Source organism: Chenopodium album, chromosome 23, assembly GCF_948465745.1.
Source record: "Chenopodium album chromosome 23, dcCheAlbu1.1, whole genome shotgun sequence".
Lineage (NCBI taxonomy): Eukaryota > Viridiplantae > Streptophyta > Magnoliopsida > Caryophyllales > Amaranthaceae > Chenopodium > Chenopodium album.
Window position 1 is genome coordinate 34,750,035 of NC_137856.1, and position 19,973 is coordinate 34,770,007.

The 19,973-nt window shown below is 36.5% G+C and overlaps 3 protein-coding genes across 4 annotated transcripts; 2 read left to right on the forward strand and 1 right to left on the reverse strand.

The window, feature by feature from the left end:
• On the forward strand, positions 1–6,187 carry LOC145607862 (rab GTPase-activating protein 22-like). Of its 2 annotated transcripts, none has more exons than XM_081663457.1 (5): positions 1–404; positions 2,212–2,347; positions 2,863–2,912; positions 4,611–4,664; positions 4,753–6,187. In XM_081663457.1, the coding sequence occupies exons 1-5, from the start codon at positions 238–240 to the stop codon at positions 5,993–5,995; spliced, it is 1,650 nt and encodes a 549-aa protein (XP_081519583.1). In that variant the 5' UTR covers positions 1–237; the 3' UTR covers positions 5,996–6,187. The 2 variants fall into 2 exon arrangements, with proteins under 2 accessions (XP_081519583.1, XP_081519582.1); XM_081663456.1 differs by lacking the exon at positions 1–404 and adding an exon at positions 416–818.
• LOC145607462 (receptor-like protein EIX1) lies at positions 6,008–9,797 on the reverse strand. Its single transcript, XM_081663105.1, has 2 exons — positions 6,808–9,797; positions 6,008–6,152 (listed from the first exon to the last, which is right to left on the reverse strand). Exons 1-2 carry the CDS (start codon positions 9,795–9,797, stop codon positions 6,008–6,010), a joined length of 3,135 nt encoding a protein of 1,044 aa, XP_081519231.1.
• Positions 9,798–12,066: 2,269 nt separating this feature from the next.
• LOC145607463 (putative disease resistance protein RGA4) lies at positions 12,067–14,490 on the forward strand. The gene has a single exon (XM_081663106.1). The coding sequence runs from the start codon at positions 12,067–12,069 to the stop codon at positions 14,488–14,490; it is 2,424 nt and encodes an 807-aa protein (XP_081519232.1).
• Positions 14,491–19,973: the final 5,483 nt, after the last annotated feature.

Genomic DNA, 19,973 nt, shown 5'->3' on the forward strand with positions numbered 1-19,973 from the left:
TTTTGATCCTTTCTCATTTCCCATTTTCTTCCTCCTTGCATTCCCACTCTCCCCTCCACATAAAAAGACAATTTTATAATCAAGACAAATTAAAAATTGCAGAAATTTGAGAAAGAAAAAAAAAAAAAAAATCCCCAATTTCATCATCTTCTTCATCAAAACTACTGTAAATTTCTTACAGAAAATCCGCCATTATTGGGCAATTTTAAAACTACCCTTTATCTTCTCTCTCCTCCAATGCTGAACAGCGTTCCATCTTCGAGCTTATACAGTAGCATCGGTGGACTTTTCCTGTTCTTAAGCGGCGGCAATGGCGGCCAAAATGGCGGCGGCGCTGCTGTAGCTGTCGCTGTTACGGCCGTTGCTGGTGTCGCTGTATTTGCCGCCATTGCTTATACTCGTAGGTAAAATTTTACTCTAATAAACCTCCCCCAATTTTTTTTTGGTTTGTTTGTGTAATTTGATTACTATGAACCCTAGATTTAGTTGGTGATTGATGATTAGGAAGATCCTCAGAAATTAATTTGTTTCTAATTTTTTAGGGGGAGGGTTAGGGTTAGGTTAGAATTAGGGATTTTTTTTTTCTGGGTTTTGTGTATTTATTAGTAGATGAAAGCTCTTAGACGAAGCCATACTTGTTCTTCTTCTCCTTCTTCATCGTCGAAATCATCCCCATCATCATCTAATTCGAAAAAACATCATTATTCACCATCTTCATCATCATCATCGTCGTCGCCGTTGTCGTTGTCGTGGGTTCATTTGCGATCGGCTTTATTCGTTGTTGCTTCTTCCTCACCGGCATCTTCTTCTTCCCATCGGTGAGTTTCCCTACTACCCCTAAAAGCTTCCGTTTTCTCTCATTTACTGAGGAACCTCACTATTCTGCTTAGTTGTAGTTTACCAGTTGTACTTTGGAATTCTAATATAGTTATATCTTACTCGTAATCATGGTATTTAAGTTGTGGTTATATGGTGCCCTGATTTGATAGTTATGAATATACTATTTTGGGATGTTCGGAAAAGATTGTTACCCTTTTTAGATTAGTAATGATCTATCATAGTAAGGATTGTTAAAAGTTGTATTGAGTGGTAGGAAGAGTGTGGGAATGATCCGACTATTACAAAATTACATCATGAAGCATTCCTAATTAGGGAGTTTGGAGCAATGTGACAATTGTATTAGATGGATGAGTGACTTTTTGGGAGATAACCATATCTTGATTGGGTTGTACTCTGAACTTGGGTAATTCATTAATGTTTATGGCTAACTAGATCCCTCTTTGGTCTGTATAATTGTGTTTTTAGCACGTTCTCTAAGAATTAGAAAATTCTGAAATTCAATTTTTGGGGGTTCAGTGTGATTATGGAATTTATTCTAAATCAAATAGTGATATATCATTGCTATTTTAAGTGACAATACTAGGGAATTACTAATCACTAAAGTTAATTTTGTGGTCAAACAATGTTGATGGGAGGTGATAATTTGAAAGGGAGTAAAGTTAGTCAAGTGGTCTAACAATGTAGATGGGAGGGTATAACTTGTATGGGCGATTTAGCTCGTAAGCGTGTCATGCAGTGTCCCAGGCATTACAATTTGTTTAGAACAGGTAGAGATGTTTAGTCTTCTGCCTTAAATTGCTTGAATTTGTTCACTGAGAACTGGAATGCAATAAACCATATTCCAACGCACATGTTCCACATTTTGATTATTTCTACGTGGGGAAGAAATTTGCTGGAGAAAGGGGGGAAGGTGTTGTAGTAGACTGTGTAAAATGGTAAGTGTAGTTTATAGCATTGTTGTTTCAGTGTTTGTTTTCATTCTCCATCTTTCCTTTCATATGGAAAGATGCAGATATGTAATGGGCGCACCAATATTGTTTTATTTATTCTGTGTTGCTGAGTTTAAATAACAAATAGAAGCTAAATTAGGAAGTCAGTGTAATATGTGAAATTCCTGTGATTGATATGATGCTTGGAAGCTGGGAAACTTTATGTGTATCTTGAGTTGTCATCATCATGGAGTTCGATTTTTATGCTGCATATGCATGTCTTAACTGTGGATACTGCAGGCTTCATGTTAGTAATATTGGGCATATATCTTTTTGAATGCTATAATGTGGTTTAATACATACTTTGTATATTTATTATTTTCTAAAGAAGTTTGTTCTATGTATTCCCTTTGATAATGAATGTAATTTTTTTTTTTGCTAGTGGTCAACTTAAGTCACCATGGTCTCGCAAGAGAAGGAAACATCCCCTCACACCACAGCAATGGAGAAATTCGTTTACACCTGATGGGAAACTTCAAGATGGTGGGATACAGCTTTTGAAAAAAGTTCGAAGTGGAGTAAGTGATTGTATAAATGGAAATATGCATTTTCATGCACTTTGTATGAGCTCGAAAATAAGAATTTTAATTTCCTTTTACTATCTATTAATCTAAAAGTCCCCAAAAATATGATATATTTCTCTAGGGTCTTGTCTTCATGGCCATATCAGATACACTCTGGGTCAAATTACTATATCTTAATTCTTAAATGGTAGGAACCTGAAAGTTTTATTTGGTTGTTTAGCCTGTATTTTTTTTTTAATTGATATGTATGTTTCCTTCAACTTTTTATAGGGATCATTTATGATTTGTCTCTTGTAGCCAATCAATACCCTCTTGTTGTCTTGTACTTTGTAGTGATATCTCTTTGTGTTTATGGACTGATTGAAAGAAACTAGTGGATAGTAAGTTGTCTTTTGGAGTAGAATATTATTACTCTTCAAAAATTTAAACCCTTTAAAGTTGAAAGGTTGAAATGTCTTTTTGTCTCCAAATGTCATGTTTCTCAATGTTTCTATAATTTCTTGATGCAGGGTATTGATCCCAGCATCAGAGCAGAGGTTTGGCCTTTCCTTCTTGGCGTGTAAGTATAGAGGACATCTATATATCTCCTCCATAGCTTGGTTGGCATGTTTTTTATGCATACTTGATATCTACAGCTATGTGTTAGCTGTCCACTGAATTTTGATTGACCAAAGGACGTAATCATGTTTTTTTGGCATTTGTTTGTACACGCCTGGTTAAACCGTCTACTTATACATCATTCTGCTGCAAAATACTTTATACATTAATTGAACAATGTTATGTAATCATGAGATTTGCCATGGTTCAGGCAGTCTAGTTGACGTAGTTGTACCTTTTTCGCTTGCTGTGATTCCCTTGTTTTAAATATAATTCTCGAAATCTTGAATTGATAGGTCGTCACTCTGAATCGGGGTCTTGGATTGGTCATGTTTTTTGGTTAGCATATCTGATTTATGCATATCCCTTGCTATTTTTAGTTAAGCACTTGATGTATATGACACTTCTATTTGATAGCCGTTGAAAAGCCAAAAATGATATGCATTATTATCCTAACTATATGGCATTGAAGAGATACTAAGCTTATGTTAGAAGACTTAGAACAAGTCTTAGATTGCATTTCTAGGTCTGCAAGTTTGTAGTAAAAGCATATAAGAACTGCCTTTTGTCTTCTGTGTGTTTGATGGAATTTAAATTCTGGAGAAGACAATGGGATTAGTAGGCTAACAGTAGTATCAATGCATTGTCAGCTGCTTAGATTGTGGAAAGATGTTTTTATATGGCTTGGCTTAATGCGTAATTGTAGCTGTTTAATTGTTGAAAAGTGGATCACTGCACTCTTTGAAAGGCTAATGGAGTGGGAATACCTTAAGGGTGGGATGTAAGGCTGTTATTTTGATTTTCATACTTTATGAGCTAATCAAGAGAGTTGTTTAATATAAGGGTAGTGGTAAGAAGAGTGATACAGCAGAGACATACATATGTGTTCCAAATTTTTGAAGTTTTTTTGGTCAACTGAAACTTAAAATGTTTGTCCAAGGCGTAAACTTAACATGTGAAAGTTCTAATCATTACTCGTTAAAATTTTGATCATTAGGTAAGTTCTTGGATGTTTATAGAGTAGGGATTCTGAAGAGAGTAGCAACTGAATTTTCTCTTTATGTTATTTTTTTTTTTTCGCTTTGGTGATTTCTATAGCTACTAGGACTTGGTGTCCCCTGCTTGTATTTCCTACTTTAATAGAAATGATAAAGGTGGAAATGTGCTAAAAATTTTGTTCAGCTTGAAATTTCTGGACACTATCAACAAGACAACTCCTTAACTAAATGTTGTTGCTTTTCATTCCTGCTGCCCATTGTTTCCATTTAACTAGTCATCTTCTTTCAAATATATGTTGTTTGTGTACATCATTAATTGCTTGTGGTGCACTTTTGGCCTCTGTAAGAAAAATTGTGTTGCTGAAGTGTACTTTTAAATTGCAGCACTTGTGCCCATGGCTTCATATAATAATGTATGTATATTAGCAAATTCTTGTATGCTGAGCTTTGTAAATATTGTTTTTGTACCGTAAAGCCTTAAACTCACTAGATGTATAATCTAGATTTTCTCAGGCTTATATTATTGGTATGATGGCACTTAAGGTTATATATTACTTTTTTGGCATTCATATTATTCAACTGTGCCTGTTCTTATCAAATTGATGGATTTTATTTTTTTTTGGTTGAAATCATTTTCATTGTTCATTTGTTTTGTTAAACAGCTATGATTTGAATAGCTCAAAAGAAGAAAGAGATCTGGTTAGAAATACAAACAGGTACTTTAATGCTATTAGTATGAGAGTCATTCAAGAGATTCATTAGTCAGTTTACTTGAGTATTTAGTTTTGTTGTTTGTTTATCCAGAAAGGAGTATGAGAAACTCAGAAGACAAAGTAGACGACTACTAAAACAAACTGATGAGAATTCACTGAATAGCAATGGGAGTTGTTTGAGCTCCAATTCAGAGCCCAATTCACCTGCCTCAGAAGATGTTGTTAGTGCCCGTGAGTCCCTCTCCAGTGAGAAGGGAAGTTCTGATCTTGAGTTTTCAGAAAATCATTCCAGTTCAGTATTGGATAGGACTAATAGCTCCCAACGGGTCACAAGTTCTACTCCTTCTGTAATCTGCAGTGATTCATCTGATGTGGAGTCATCTGTAGATGAGCAATTTGATGAATCTATAGATGAGCAATTTGATGAAGCTTCTTCTCCATTTGACCAAGAAAATGACGCTGATGCAGTTTCAAAGGGTGATCTTTCCCCTTCTAAGACAAATCCACAGTCTAATGTCTGTCGCACTGAAGATTTTGCTAGTTGGCAGCGCATAATTCGCCTTGACGCTGTGCGGGCCAATGCAGAGTGGAAGGACTATTCTCCTTCTCAGGCTGCAGTATCAGAAGACCGAGCACGTCGTTCTGCTGAAGCTGTAGGGCTTAAAGATTATGACCACCTTGAGCCATGCAGAATTTACCATGCTGCTCGGTTGGTAGCAATACTTGAAGCCTATGCTATCTATGACTCAGATATTGGTTACTGTCAAGGCATGAGTGATCTTCTTTCCCCAATAATCTCAGTAATAGAGGAGGACCATATGGCATTTTGGTGCTTTGTGGGTTTTATGAAGAAGGCTCGGCATAACTTTAGGCTTGATGAGGTGGGAATTCGTCGGCAACTTAATATTGTGGCCAAAATTATAAAACACAAGGACTCTCATCTATATAAACACTTGGTAAAGCTCCAGGCAGAGGATTGTTTCTTTGTGTACAGGATGGTGGTTGTCTTGTTTAGGAGGGAGCTGAATTTTGAGCAGACACTTTGCCTGTGGGAAGTGATGTGGGCTGATCAGGCTGCACTTAGGGCTGGGGTTGGCAAGTCTGCATGGAGCAGAATAAGACAGCGGGCTCCACCGACTGAGGACCTGCTGTTGTATGCTATTGCTGCTTCTGTGTTGCAGAGGAGAAAACAAATTGTAGAGAAGTACAGTAGCATGGATGAGATATTGCGGGAGTGTAACAACATGGCTGGACACCTTGATATCTGGAAACTCTTAGATGGTGCACATGATCTGGTAATGACTCTTCATGATAAAATTGGTTCAACCTTTTAATTGATGGTTGCTTCATATCGGTCTTTCTTCCAATTTGGGCCTAATCTGTTGTTGTAGCACATGGTAATATGGTACAGAGCCGTGATTGAAAATGTATGAGCTTAAGGCGAATTTCTGTAAGCTCTCATCTTGTGTAATTCGGGTCTTTGATTTTTCCCTATATTTCAAGGTGGAGAAAAATAAATTGTTCAAGTTTTCTGATTGAGAAATTTTGCAATTTAACTAACGGCTCTCTTTGGGAAGATGATTATCCATGGAAAACATTTTCAGATCGGATAGAATTGCATATTAGTTTTCCTTTGTGTAAGGACGGATCATGGGATTGTATGAGTGAAAGAGGAAATTTGATATAGGTAGGAAACTGGGGCTTTTCTTGTAAAGGTAACTTATCTTTTAAGGACATGTTTGGATTGAAGGTGAGAAACAGGGTGTAGCTTCTAGTATTGCCCATCATAAGGTTGATAATTCTATTGCTCTTAGCTCTTTTATACTATTGTACTAAAACTAGTATACTACCTTATCTCTTATACAAATTTTACAACTCTAGCATTTAAAAAAACAAAAAAGAAACCGAGGAAGTAACATTTATTGACATATAAATAATGATATCGATGAATAAAATTGCACTTTGGTATAAATCAAAAGTCAAAAGTAAAATTGCTGAAAAAGTTTGACTATTTTATGAGATCGATATGATATTACAATATACAATTACAGACTTCTGGTAACAAATGATAATTGAGAGTGGTTATTATGAACTACAATATTGAAGGTTTGTTTCCCTTGCGTTTTGTAAACGTATTCATACTCACAGTAAATTTCTGAATCTGTTGATCTTTAATACAACTTGAACGCGCAAGAAATTCATGATATTCTCAACACGACGGAACACAGCATGTCTCCACCGCGGCTTGAGCACTAAACTACCAACCACTCCCCAAAACCCCGTAGCAAAACCGAGCAATACGACAACATAGAATTCCACCTCTTCATGGTCATCATCCTCCTCTTGAGCATCGTTTGATCCTTGTTGAACACCTTGTTTGATTTTGCATTTTTTCGGCAATGCATCTCCACATAACCCCGGATTGCCAGCATAAATCAATGACGGGTCATCAAGAGTTTGGAGTTGGTTCCCTGTTGGGATTTCTCCGTGAAGCTTGTTGTAGGACAAGTTTAAGTGGCTCAAGAAAGTTAATGCGGATATGCTTGGAGGAATTGTCCCTGAAATCATATTGTTAGACAGGTCAAGGGACTCTAATGATTTCATATTACCAATCTTCTGAGGTATAATTCCTGTCAGATGATTGTTCGACAAGTTGAAGCCAACGAGTCCTGCTAAATTAGTAAGCTCCTCGGGGATTGAGCCTACTAAACCGTTGCACGAAAGGTCCAAGTTCACTACAAACTTAAGAATGGTGGTGTATTGTAGCTCTTGCCCTTTCAACACCTCCATGGTAGTTTGTTCAATGGGAAATGTAGGTGATGATGCACTTGAATTACGAGTCGTGGGAAGCAACACCATACCGTTTAAGTTGCCAAAACATTGAGGAATGTTCCCGGTCAGATTGTTGCTTGCAAGGTCAAGGATTTGAAGCCAAGGAAGTGAGCAAAGTTGCACTGGAAGAACCCCAACAAGTTGATTTCCTCGTAATCTGAGGATTTGCAGATTCGGGTGGGTTTTTGCACTGAATTTTGGTATGTCCCCTGATAGCTTATTTTCACCAAGATCTAGAATGATCAATCCTCTAGACTTGTTGAAAGTCTTAGGAATATTCCCTTCAAGTGAATTGTTGTTCAAATTCAAAAATAATAAGTTAGGAAGTAGTCCTATGGACTTGGGAATGAGACCGGAAAGATTATTCGAGGACAAATTGATAGTATACAGTTGTTCAGAACTCCAGCAGTCAGGTATTGTGCCTGATAGCATGTTTCTCTGAAGGTCCAGCACATTCAGTATCTTCAAATGGCACAAAGATGTTCGAACGAGGCCATTGTTGAGCACTTGACCTTGTGGGAGAGACCCCGAAAACAAGTTATATGAAAGGTCTCCATAAGAGAGCTCAAAGGATAAGTTTGTGATTGGACCTGTAAGATGATTGTGGGACAAGTTTAGTCCAAAAAACTTCATGTTCCAAAACCATTCTGGCAAATCCCCTGAAATCCCTGTACTCGAAAGGTCCATGAAAATGAGCTGTTTTTGTGATTGAATCCATTGAGGAATCCGGCTTTCAATTCTACAGAAACTTAACTGAAGTTCATCGAGTTGAAATGGAGGCTTCCAGTCAGAACTAAGATTCAAGATCAATGAGTTGAAGCGTAGGTCTAAACTCTTTAGACTCGAGAGGTTGGTGAAGTGAGAGTCTGACACTACGCCTTCCAAAAAATTCGATGAGAGGCTAATTCTCACCAGTGTCTTGTGCTGTCCAAGGACTTCCGGGATGGTTCCGGTCAAGGAATTGTTTGACAGTTGCAAAAGGGTTAGAGAATGCAACTGTCCTAGAAAAGATGGAACATTGCCATTCAAGAAATTGTGTGACAAGTCTAACATCTGCAAGGATGAAAGTCCTTGAAGAGAAGTCGGTATGGTTCCATTGAGACCATTCCTAAACAGACTTAACTCTTCCAAGTATGACAATCTTCCAATTGATGTTGGAATCAATCCAACTAATTTATTACCTCCTAGATTCAACCGTCTAAGATTTCTCAAGTACCCCAACCAATAAGGCAATTTGCCCGCGATCTTGTTATTGCTTAAATCCAACATTTCCAAATCATGTGTAGTACACTTGGAGAAATTTTCCGGAGGGCTTTCCATCTCTGCTTCAAGAACATCATTCCATGACAAATCCAATCCCTTGAATTTGCATGGATTCCCTATGACTCTCATGGTTGCCATTCCCTCTACGTGGCTAAACGAATTCCCCTTGAGGCTGAGAAATTCGAGTCCTCTTATATTGTTTAGCCAAAGAGGGATGTAGCCATTGAACATATTAAATGAGAGGTCAAGGTATTTCAAGGAGGTCATGTTGAGTAAAAATCGAGGGAGAGGGTTATCTAACACGTTCATGGAAAGATCGAGGAATTTTATCCTAGAAAGCAAAGTTGAATTGTGGAAAGCATGAATTAAGTGAACCTTACTTAGTCCACAGTCTTGAAGCCGCAACTTCACCAAAGAAGGAAGCCTCGCGAGAGTTGCCATAGCCTTGTTCATTGGAGTAAGGTGGATGCCACTCAAGTCCAAAGACCGCAAGTTCACAAGTTGAGAAATCCAAACAAGATCACTATGGAAAGACGGTCCATAGTGATTTGAGCTATCAAGATCAAGTATCTCTAGTCTTGTAAGATTGCCGAGTTGGGGAGGTATAACCCCCCAAAAAGATGCCATAGACAAGTTAAGGTACCTCAGATGTTTGAATGAGCCAACGAACTCTGGGATTCGGCTTCTTTGAAAGTCATTGCCACTCAAATCCAAGTAGTTCAAGTGCCTCAATTCAAGCAAACAAGGGTCTAGCTTTTTTGCTTCTAACTGATACGGTGCTGCCATCAAACTTAGTGGATTATCGAAATTCCACACTGGGTTAGCCCTTAGATCAAGATGGTCTATGTAACCTGTAACATTGTTACAGACCACTCCTTTCCAACGACAGCAGTCTTTGCCAGTCCATGAAGAAAGACGATTTGCAGGGTCGCTAAAACTCATCTTGAGCAAGGTAAGAGCCTCTCGTTCTGCATTATGGCAGCCCAAGACTAAGGTGATCAATTGCAAAAGAGTACAAAGAAATAGACTGTAATTTCTCATTGAAAATATTTTGTTTTTTGAGGTTTGTTTCTGTTTTTTTTTTTTTTTGGGTGAATATAATATTTCAGGTTGTGTGGCATGCCAAAATCGAATCCTTTACCCAAAAGAAGGGTTTGAACTGTAAACGCTTGTTAAGTTGATAACAAATTTTATAGTAGTAGTAGTGGCATCAGCAATACTGACCGCGAATAACATGTTAACACCTCTCACTGAAAGTGAGATAAAAGATTAATCAATGACCGTAAAAGTGGTTAAATTTCTTTCTCATGGAGAAATTTTTCCCGTTGGAGCAGGCAACTGATCTTCTTAGACAAAGTCCTTAATCTAACCTTATTGAAATTGTCATGTATGTTCTGAACTAGTCTTCAAATCATACTCGATTCATTGGGTGAAATTGTCATGAGGGCCTCCCGTAACTCTCAATTATGTAACCATTGACTCTCTTCTTAAACTGACATAAATTGTTTGATTGATAGCTATAATCAAGACTGATAATATAGTTAATGAATTGAAGACGCTTTAATTTGATACATCCAATTACACTAAGCAGTATACGTAGTCATCAACTACTCTTGACTATTGAGCTCTTGCAACTTGAGGGAGTATCAACATAGCATATTTTAGTTCAAGATATCACCCTATGTATGCTATCGAAAATTATTCAATCAGAGCAAGTTTGAGATGAGATTATTTCACACCCGTATTCATAATGAATTGGCCCCTTAAAAGTACTCCAATTCCATGTCTTCTCAAGTTGTCCGTGTAAATGTAAATAAAATTATTGAGTTTGATTGCAAATTCTAGATGTACTCGTATTATAAACTTAATGTAAATTACAAGTACAATTGATGATATGTGACACTAGCTATAATGAAAATACACTTATACACCCAAATCCAAAATTTCAACACCATAAAAGACATTAAAACTTAAAAATATTGGAACACTTGAACAAAGAATAAATGAAAGACTACATATTCTAAAACATTTATGTGGTGACATGGTGTATTACAATGAATGTCACTAACTTTAGCAACGAGCACTTCATTAATTTAACTATGTCTATCACAACTTTAGAAAGGACAAGTAACACACCAATTGTAAAATAAAATGTTTCTCATAGTATCGACAAAGATTGAGCTTATATGCATTGATTTTAAAGTTAAGCTTACAAGGTGTTCATTAAAATTAGAAAATGTCAATTAATTCAGTTGATAAAAAGTTAAGACAATTTTAAGAGCAGACTAAGGGCATGTTCACTTCAGTTTAATTTCAGTTCATTTCAGCTCAGCTTCTAATTTCCTTCTCTCATAAAATATTCATTTCAGCTCTATTGAGTTCAGTTTAGGTCAATTCAGTAAAAGTAAACATGCCCTAAGAACTTTATTTAATTTTTTGGTAACAAGAATTTTTGTGGTAGAGCCATTATTGCAGAAACTCTTTCAAACATATAGTTGCAGGGGACTACCTTTTTGGAAAATTATTGTAAAAGAGAAGCAAATAACCATCTATCCATAAGGAAATTCCCCCCTCAAGCTTACAAGCCGATCACCGAATACCTGAAAAATATCGTAGTAGCTAGCTGATCACCGAATACCAAAACAGTATCTAATTAATTGTCTTTGCTAGAATAATTAGGAAATTGTATAAACTTTATTCATTTTTGGTTAGAATAATAATGTGGGAAACTTGTGAAAATTCTCTATGCAAAAGGCAATGGAATCCACGACTTACTAAGTCAACAAGTCAAGTCCAGATAATAATATAAAAAAGTTTTAAAAGTGGATATAGAAGATTAATTCCTACTTTCCCAAATAATGGAGGCAATATTTCAAGAAAGAGCTCATGGGAGTAGGTATTTGTCTCCTTCGTTTTTTCACTTTATTACTCGCATTATATACTTAATTAATTTAAGACGATTGAGTAAAAAAATAGTGAAAAATTCTATAGTGTTAGTTTGAAATATGACTACACTATAACGTTTTAATGATTATGTAGCTCATAATTGACTTATTTTTCGGCTAATTTGGAAAAGTAGAGTACTATGTATTAGGAAGCACACTACTCTGTACCAAATTCATGTGTAAATTACCTTAGAAACCACCTTCGAAGATGCATTTCTAACTTTTCTTAATGCTTTTAGAAATTCACTCTTTAAATACCCTTGTAATTTAAGCTTCCAAAACCATTATTAATTACCACAGCAATCCACCAAAATTATAACAAATAATTTTAAAAAAAATAAAATTATAGAGTGATCTCTAATAATATGGTTGAGGCTGTAGGAGCTGATTTATTGAAAGATGCTTTGGAGAAATTCGGTTCCAAGGCATGGAAGAAAGTCATATTTGCCAAGGATCTAAAAACCCACTTACATGAACTTCAGGAACTTAAGTCAGCCATCAAAGCTGCACTTCATGGTGTCGATCCTTTCGAGGCCGGTAGCGATTTCCAAGGGTACAAGATCAACTTCCTTCGACGTGCACTTGATGTGTTGGAAATTTTTTTTGACGAGCAAGCAGCAAAAACCAAGCTGAAGGAAGTCATGGGTATAGGCGGATCTAAAATCAAAGCAGAGGTACGCTTATTCTTTTCGTCTTCAAACCATCTTATTTCTCCCTTCAGAGATGCTGAAAAGGTCAATTCTATCAAGGCGGAACTAGGTAGAATTGCAAGAGTCAATGCGTTGGTTAGTCCAATAACCATTAAGTTATATAGGAACCCAAATCAGGGGTGTATTGGCTACGACACTGGTCCTCTTCTTGATACTGATATGGTCGTAGGGAGAGACAAAGATAGGGATAGCATAATAACACGACTCTTTCATGCCTCCAATGATATAGAGTCCTCAGTTGTCGCCATTGTCGGTGTTGGGGGACTAGGAAAAACTACTTTAGCTCAGTATGTATATCAAGATGAAAGGGTGAAAAATTGCTTTGATGCACGGTTTTGGGTTTATGTCACTCCGGACATTAGTGTTAAGGATTTTCTTGTGAAGTTTATAGCAATTTTAACTGGTGTGTATCCTGAAAATTGTGAGATGGCACAACTCCATCATCAGTTATCACGCGCAATGCAGACAATTGTTGGGAAAAAGTGTTTGCTAGTCCTTGATAACTTATGGTATCGGGACAACTTTAGAGAAGTTTGGCTACAATTGAGGAATTTGCTAAAGGTTGGGTGCCTTGGGGCTATTGACTTCAAGATTCTCGCTACCACACGTAGTGAAGCAGTTGCCGATGTCATGGGCATCAATGACCCCTACATGCTCAGTGAATTGACTAGGAATGATAATTGGCTCCTCCTTCGACATTTTGCTCTCAAGCGAGGGCAAGAGCTGGAGCCGGGTATAGAGGCACTAGGGAAGGGGATAGCAGAGGTTTGTCCGAAAGTTCCCCTAGTTATAAAGGGTATCGGATGCCAATTAGCACAAAAACACACAATCGGGGATTGGCAGGCCTTTAAGGTTAAATTAGCTTCGAATTCAGCCTTCCTTATGGAAGACAGGGTTGTGCAAACACTGAAACTTAGCTATGATGATTTGGAAAATAATTTGAAGCTTTGTGCAGCTTATTGGTCCTTGTTCCCTAAGGGAGTAGTATGTTACGGCATAGAACATATAGTGCGTATATGGATCGCTTTGGGATTCGTTGAGCTAAAAAATAACATGATCTTAGAAGATGTTGGGGAGGAATATATGCAAAACTTGCTACGTCATGGCAACTTCGAGCAGGGGTATTTTGACAGTAGTTTTGTTCACCTGAGACATAACTCCTTCATACAGATGCACGATGTTATGCATGATCTCATGTTGTTGATTGGTAAGTCCAAGCATCAGATGATAAGTTCTAAAACCATTGAAATTGCTGAAGGAATTTGTCATGTCTCATTAAACGAGGTCAACCCAAATTGGGGAGTCCTATTTTCAGAGTTCAATGGCAAGCAACTACAGTCAATCCTCATGGTTGATGCTTCTAATGATGATCAACACTATGTTGATAGAGTTAGATTAGGGTCGTCTAGAATTAGGAAAATAGTATCTAGATTCCCAAACTTAAAGGTACTAGACCTACACGACCAAGATATTGAGAAAGTTCCCGAGTGTATAAGTGAGCTGATCCACTTGAGGTATCTCGATTTGTCACGAAATCCTTTTAGCAAGCTTCCAGACTCGATCACAAAGCTAGTGCATTTGCAGTCACTAATCCTTGTTGGTTGTTGGAATCTCCGAAAGTTGCCTAGAAATATTTGCAAGTTGGTTAAGCTAAGACACCTATTGCTAAGAGAGGATGAATTCAAAAAACCTACTTTAACTCATATGCCCAAGGGGATAGGAAAATTGACCAATCTTCAAGAATTAGATTTGTTCGTAGTGTGTGATGAGGATGGTAACTCTACGAGTGGAACCAAGGGTGATGGTGTTGCGGCCAAGTTGGCAGAGCTCGGTTGTCTCAACAATCTCAGGGGAAGTTTGACCATAAGTGTGACCGGGCAGACCAAGAATTTTGAGTCCGAATTTCTAACGGCACAGTTGGAGAAGAAAACGAGATTATCTTCGTTGACAGTAGAGTTCCTCAACCCCGATGATGAGCAAATCTCATATCATTCAATCACCGTAGATATGGAATTCCTACTACAATCAATGTGGAATGATGGTGAGAGTGAAGAAGTTATCAAGCTGGATGATAGATGATGCGCAATTGACTCTATGATCTATCAGCTAATTAGCACCATGTCCGCCACATCAAGGTGGGCAACAATAGCGAGATTTCCTTCTCAAAAGCTGTTTTCTGAAAATTCAGGAACCACAATTATACTTAGAAAGCAGAGGAAGTATATTGGGTGAACAATGAAAATATTACTTGTATGAAACAGTTCAAAGTAGGTAATGTATATAGGTTTGTGTGATATTCTCAAGAGTAATATTTGTACTTCCTCCATTCTCTTTTAAATACAACACTTTTAAGGAAAAAACATAGTCATATATCATATGTATGAGATCTTCTTAGATTCGTCTCGGTTTATAGTTTATTAACATTAAAAAAAAAAAAACATTTATAGTTTATTAATACAGAGTATAAAATGCTTAATTTTTCAATATTAGTAATAAATGGTATTTCTTTTCTTTCAATATAAAATGTTTATGAATGGTATTTCATTAATGATTGAAATAACGATCTTCTTTTCCCTCTTCCCAATTTTCAAAACCTTACGGGAATAATTTGAGGGCACATTACAATAAGAAATTATGGTGGGAAAAAGTTACCAAGTTGGATGACGGATGATTATTTGACCTTTTTATACCGAAAAAAAAATTGCCAAGATGTTTACCACGGTCTCTAATATCCTCCGGGAGTCCAATTGGGTAGGTAGAACCATCCAATATGCCCTTAAACAGTTATTTTACCCGTCCACAACTTGTAGTGATTTCGTAAACTCAAGCCTACCACGGACGTTTATGACAACATATAATGATCATATATGGTTTCAAACGGCATTATATATATGACCCCGAGATGCATCCCTTAGCTAGGGTCTCAAGGCTTTTCGTCACCGGGCCTTGAAACCTAAAAATTTCCTCAAAAACATGGATTATAACCTTCAATTTTGTAATTATTTGACCTTTTTTCATCCGGAAATAAAAATTGTCAAGATTTTAACCATGGTCCCTAATACCCTCCGGGAGTCCAATTGGGTCGGTGGAACAGCCCAATATGCCCTTAAACGGTCATTTAACCCATCCACAACTTGATGTGATTTCGTAAACTCAAGCCTACCACGGACGTTTATGACAACATATAATGATCATATATGGTTTCAAACGGCATTATATAATATATGACCCCGAGATGCATCCCTTAGCTAGGATCTCGAGGCTTTTCGTCACCGGGCCCTAAAACCTAAAAATTTCCTCAAAAACGTGATTATAACCTTTAATTTTGTAATTATTTGACATTTTTTCGCTCGGAAATTAAAATTGCCAAGATTTAAAACATGGTCCCTAATACCCTCCGGGAGTCCAATTGGGTCGGTGGAACCGCCCAATATGCCCTTAAACGGTCATTTTACCCGTTCACAACTTGCAGTGATTTCGTAAACTCAAGCCTACCACGGAGGATTATGATAGCATATAATGATCCTATATGGTTTCAAACGACATTACATGACCCCCGAGATGTATCCCTTAGGGTCTCAAGCCTTTTCGTCACCGGGCCCCGAAACCTCAAACTTTCCTCAAAAACGTGGATTAGAGCCTTCAACTTTGTAATTTTTTTTTACCTTTTTTTGCCCGAAAATAAAAATTGCCGAGATTTTTACCATGGTCCCTAATACCCTCCGAGAGTCCAATTGGGTCGATGGAAAGGCCCAATATGCCCTTAAACGGTCATTTTACCCGTTCACAACTTGCTGTAATTTCGTAAACTCAAGCCTACCACAGAAGTTATAACAACATATATATGGTTTCAAACGACATTATAAGACCCCAAGATGTATCCCTTAAGGTCTCAAGGCTTTTCGCCACCGGGCCCCGAACCCTCAAAATTTCCTAAAAAAGCGTGGATTATAGTCTTCAATTTTGTAATTTTTTGACTTTTTATCGCCCGGAAATAAAAATTGCCGAGATTTTTACCATGGTCCCTAATACCCTTCGGGAGTTCACTTGGGTCGGTGGAACCATCTAATATGCCCTTTAATTTGTACAAAAGTAACAAGCAGGGTCGGGGGCAAAGATACTATGTAATGAATCGGCCCCTTAAAATTTTCGAGTTTGATCAACTTTGCATATTGTAGAATGTACTTGTATTATAAACAAATGAAGTGATGTTATAGCTTGGACAAACCCTATTGAAGAGATTATATAGAGTGAAAACTGAAAATCACTTAGTTTGGGAATATGATGTGGCGAAGTAGATTAAAGCAACAACCTTTGTTATTTGACTTATTTCCCATTGATCATATTCTTATATTATTAGGCTGTATAATTAACACACATGATCTACAAAATCAATAACTTTGATTATAAAGTTATCCTAATTAATTTTGGTTGTGTTTTCATTTGAGCCTACAAGTCTGGGAAAAAAAGTACTTTCAAGTCTTTTCTAGTTGACGGTGGGATTGACGAACACTTCCCAGTCCACTTGAATATAAAGTAGAATGACTCAACCAGATGCAACTTCTCAGAAACTTCATAAAATAATGGTACTGTAATTGAACAAAAATCATCCCAGTTAGAAAAAATGTGATTCAATAATTGTAACTAAATCCTAGTTATGTCTTGACAAGATTTTAAGGCTTCTTAGTGATTTTCAAAGTACTCCATATAATCTTTGTGAGAACATATGAAGTAATGCACCGTGGAAACTTGAATATACCAAGTAACAAAAACTAAGGCTATAAAATTAATTGGCAAAATTAGGACATGTTCTGATTTGCTGAACTGAGGTTAACTAAAGTGAACTTAATTGTTTATGAGAGAAGAAAATTAGGAACTGAACTGAACTGAAATTAAGCTGAAAAGAACAGGTCCTTACTGGTTCATTCAAAGGTTTATTATGCATTAGATAAAAACAAAGCATGATACTGATTTTACTGGTTTTCATGCCCAAGCACATATTCCGAAGTACACAAATAATGGTATAGCAATAATAGCAAATTGACATACCATTAGATACTTCCGAGGAGTTTCGAGACCTTGGAAATTAGATACTGTCGAAAAGTGAACGCAATACTAGATTGGATTGACAGCCTTACCTCTCTCAAAGAGATTGTTATATGGGATTGTCCGGGATTGGAATGGTTGCTTATAATCATCAATACTTCAGAAGGTGAGAGATACGATTCTTATAATTCAGAAGGTGAGAGATACGATTCTTATAATTCCAATAACACATCCACCATTCAAAACCTGCCGGCAATGCATTGTAGGGCTGATTTTATGGCCCAACAAAGCAAAGTCTTTGTTAGAAATATGAGCTGAATGTGTAACCACGTTTTGATTTTCCCCAATCAACTACTCCAATCCCCTGTCTTCTCGAGTTGTCTGTGTAAATAAATTAAAATTTCGAGTTGCATATATAGGAAATAATCCCTTGCGTATTCCATTATTGGAAAGAAAGTGTATAAATACAAGGTTTACACAAAACACTAAGCTATGATTAAGGGGTGTGAACATAAGTATAATAAATACAAAGGGTGAAGGGGAGTCAACCTAGAGAATGCACACCTAGAAAATACACAAGTATTTACATAGTCTAATAGCATATTGTAGAATGTACTCCGTATGAAGTATTATAAACAAATGAATTCTTTTAAACTCTCTCAGTTCTTGCCAATTTTATGAATACTAGTTTCTAGATTTAGGCCCGGTTTGATTCACCTTAATTTTGTTGAACTGAACTTATTTTTACTGAACTGAACTTAATTTTACTGAACTTAAATTATTTTTACTGAATTTAAATTATTTTTACTGAACTTAAATTATTTTTACTGATTTTCTATTATAACTTTTCTTTAAGAAAACTGAATTTTACTAAACTGAACTTATTTTTACTGAACTGAAATTATAATTACTGAAGTGAAATTAATTTTACTGAACTGAACTTATTTTTACTGAACTGAAACTATTTTTACATAATATTATTTTGTTAAGGTGAAGAGAATAGGACCTTAATGCAATTGAATAATGTGGAGAAAAGAATAGTTTGATTAGAGATAAAATTATACAAGTATAATTGATGATACGTTACAAGTATAATGAAAATAGAACGTGTTCTCCTAATAGAACGTACAACATATTGGTGTGATAAACTGAATAATTATTTATATAGTTTCAACTAAGGGTATGTTCTCTTCAGATTATTTTCAGTTCTAATAAGTTAGATTCAATTCTTAATTTCCTTCTCTCATAAAATATTTAGTTCAGTTCAGCTTCAATAAGTTCAGTTCAGTTCAGTTCAGGCCCTAAGAGCTGGAATGTTCTTTCCTCTCATTCATATTAACACTACCTAATTCCTTTTACAACCACATCATCCCATTAATCACCACTTCTACCCACTTTACTTTCTTAATTAACTTTTTATTACCCTTTAACCCAAACATGCCCCTAGGATAACCATTTCTTTTCCACCTTAATGAAATAGTTTTCCACCATAACAAATTATAGGTAAATGGGAAAACCACTTCTACTGAAAAAATGTTTTCTCTAGACCAAACATTTGCACACCCAAATCTGCGATTGATCTACTTGGAACTTGACAAATACACATGTACACCCAAATCTAAAGTTTCAACACCATATATGAAATTAAGAATATATTTGAAGACTACAGATTCTAAAACATGTATGGTGACATGGTGTACTGTGAAGAATGTCACTGACTTTAGCAAATAGCAATGACCACTTCATAAATATAACTACGTCTATCACAACTTTGGAAAGGACTAGTTGAGCACGCCGATTGTAAAGTACTTCTAGTATCAACAAAAAATGAGCTTACGTTTGTTTAATTTCAAGTTGAGCTTACAAAAGTGGTTCATTAAAATAAGAAAATTTCAGCTAATTTAGTTGGTAAAACCTTAGGAGGGCTATCTGAGAGATTAAGACCTTTATTTTTTCGTAACAAGGAATTTTGTAGTAGAGCCATTACAGATTTACAGAAACTCTTTCAAACATAGTTTCACCATTGGTACCTTCTTGGAAATTTATTGTAAAAGAGAAGCAAATGATCCATAAGGAAAATTCCCCCCTCAAGTTTACAAGCCGATCACCGAATACCCAAAAAACATCCATAGAAGACAGCTTACACTCCTCGGGTTCAGACCCGATCACCCAATACCCAAAAAAAAAACATCTGTAGAAGAAAACTAACACTCCTCGAATTCACAAGCCGATCACCAAATACCATAAAAAACATCCATAGAAGGGAACTAACACTCCTCGGGTTCACAAGCTGCTCAACGAATACCCAAAAAAAAAAATCCAAAGAAGGGAACCAACACTCCTCGGGTTCACAAGCCGATCACCCACTACCAATAAACCATCCATAAGGAAAAGTCCCCCCCCCCCCCCCCCCCCAAAAAAAAAAAAAAAAAAAAGAAGATTTTATTAGGTATACAGTCATTTGGGGGCAAAAATTGAAGAGTTTTCTTGGTCATAGTTGTTACACTTCACATATG

Coding starts and splice junctions, on each gene's coding strand:
- LOC145607462 (XM_081663105.1), bottom strand. CDS start 9,797: ATGAGAAATTACAGTCTATTTCTTTGTACTCTTTTGCAATTGATCACC. Junction 6,153..6,807: donor AACAGATTCAGAAATTTACT/GTGAGTATGAAT, acceptor CTTGAAATATAG/GGAAAAATCAAAGACCCGAA.
- LOC145607463 (XM_081663106.1), top strand. CDS start 12,067: ATGGTTGAGGCTGTAGGAGCTGATTTATTGAAAGATGCTTTGGAGAAA.
- LOC145607862 (XM_081663456.1), top strand. CDS start 610: ATGAAAGCTCTTAGACGAAGCCATACTTGTTCTTCTTCTCCTTCTTCA. Junction 2,913..4,610: donor TGGCCTTTCCTTCTTGGCGT/GTAAGTATAGAG, acceptor TTTGTTAAACAG/CTATGATTTGAATAGCTCAA. Junction 4,665..4,752: donor CTGGTTAGAAATACAAACAG/GTACTTTAATGC, acceptor TTGTTTATCCAG/AAAGGAGTATGAGAAACTCA.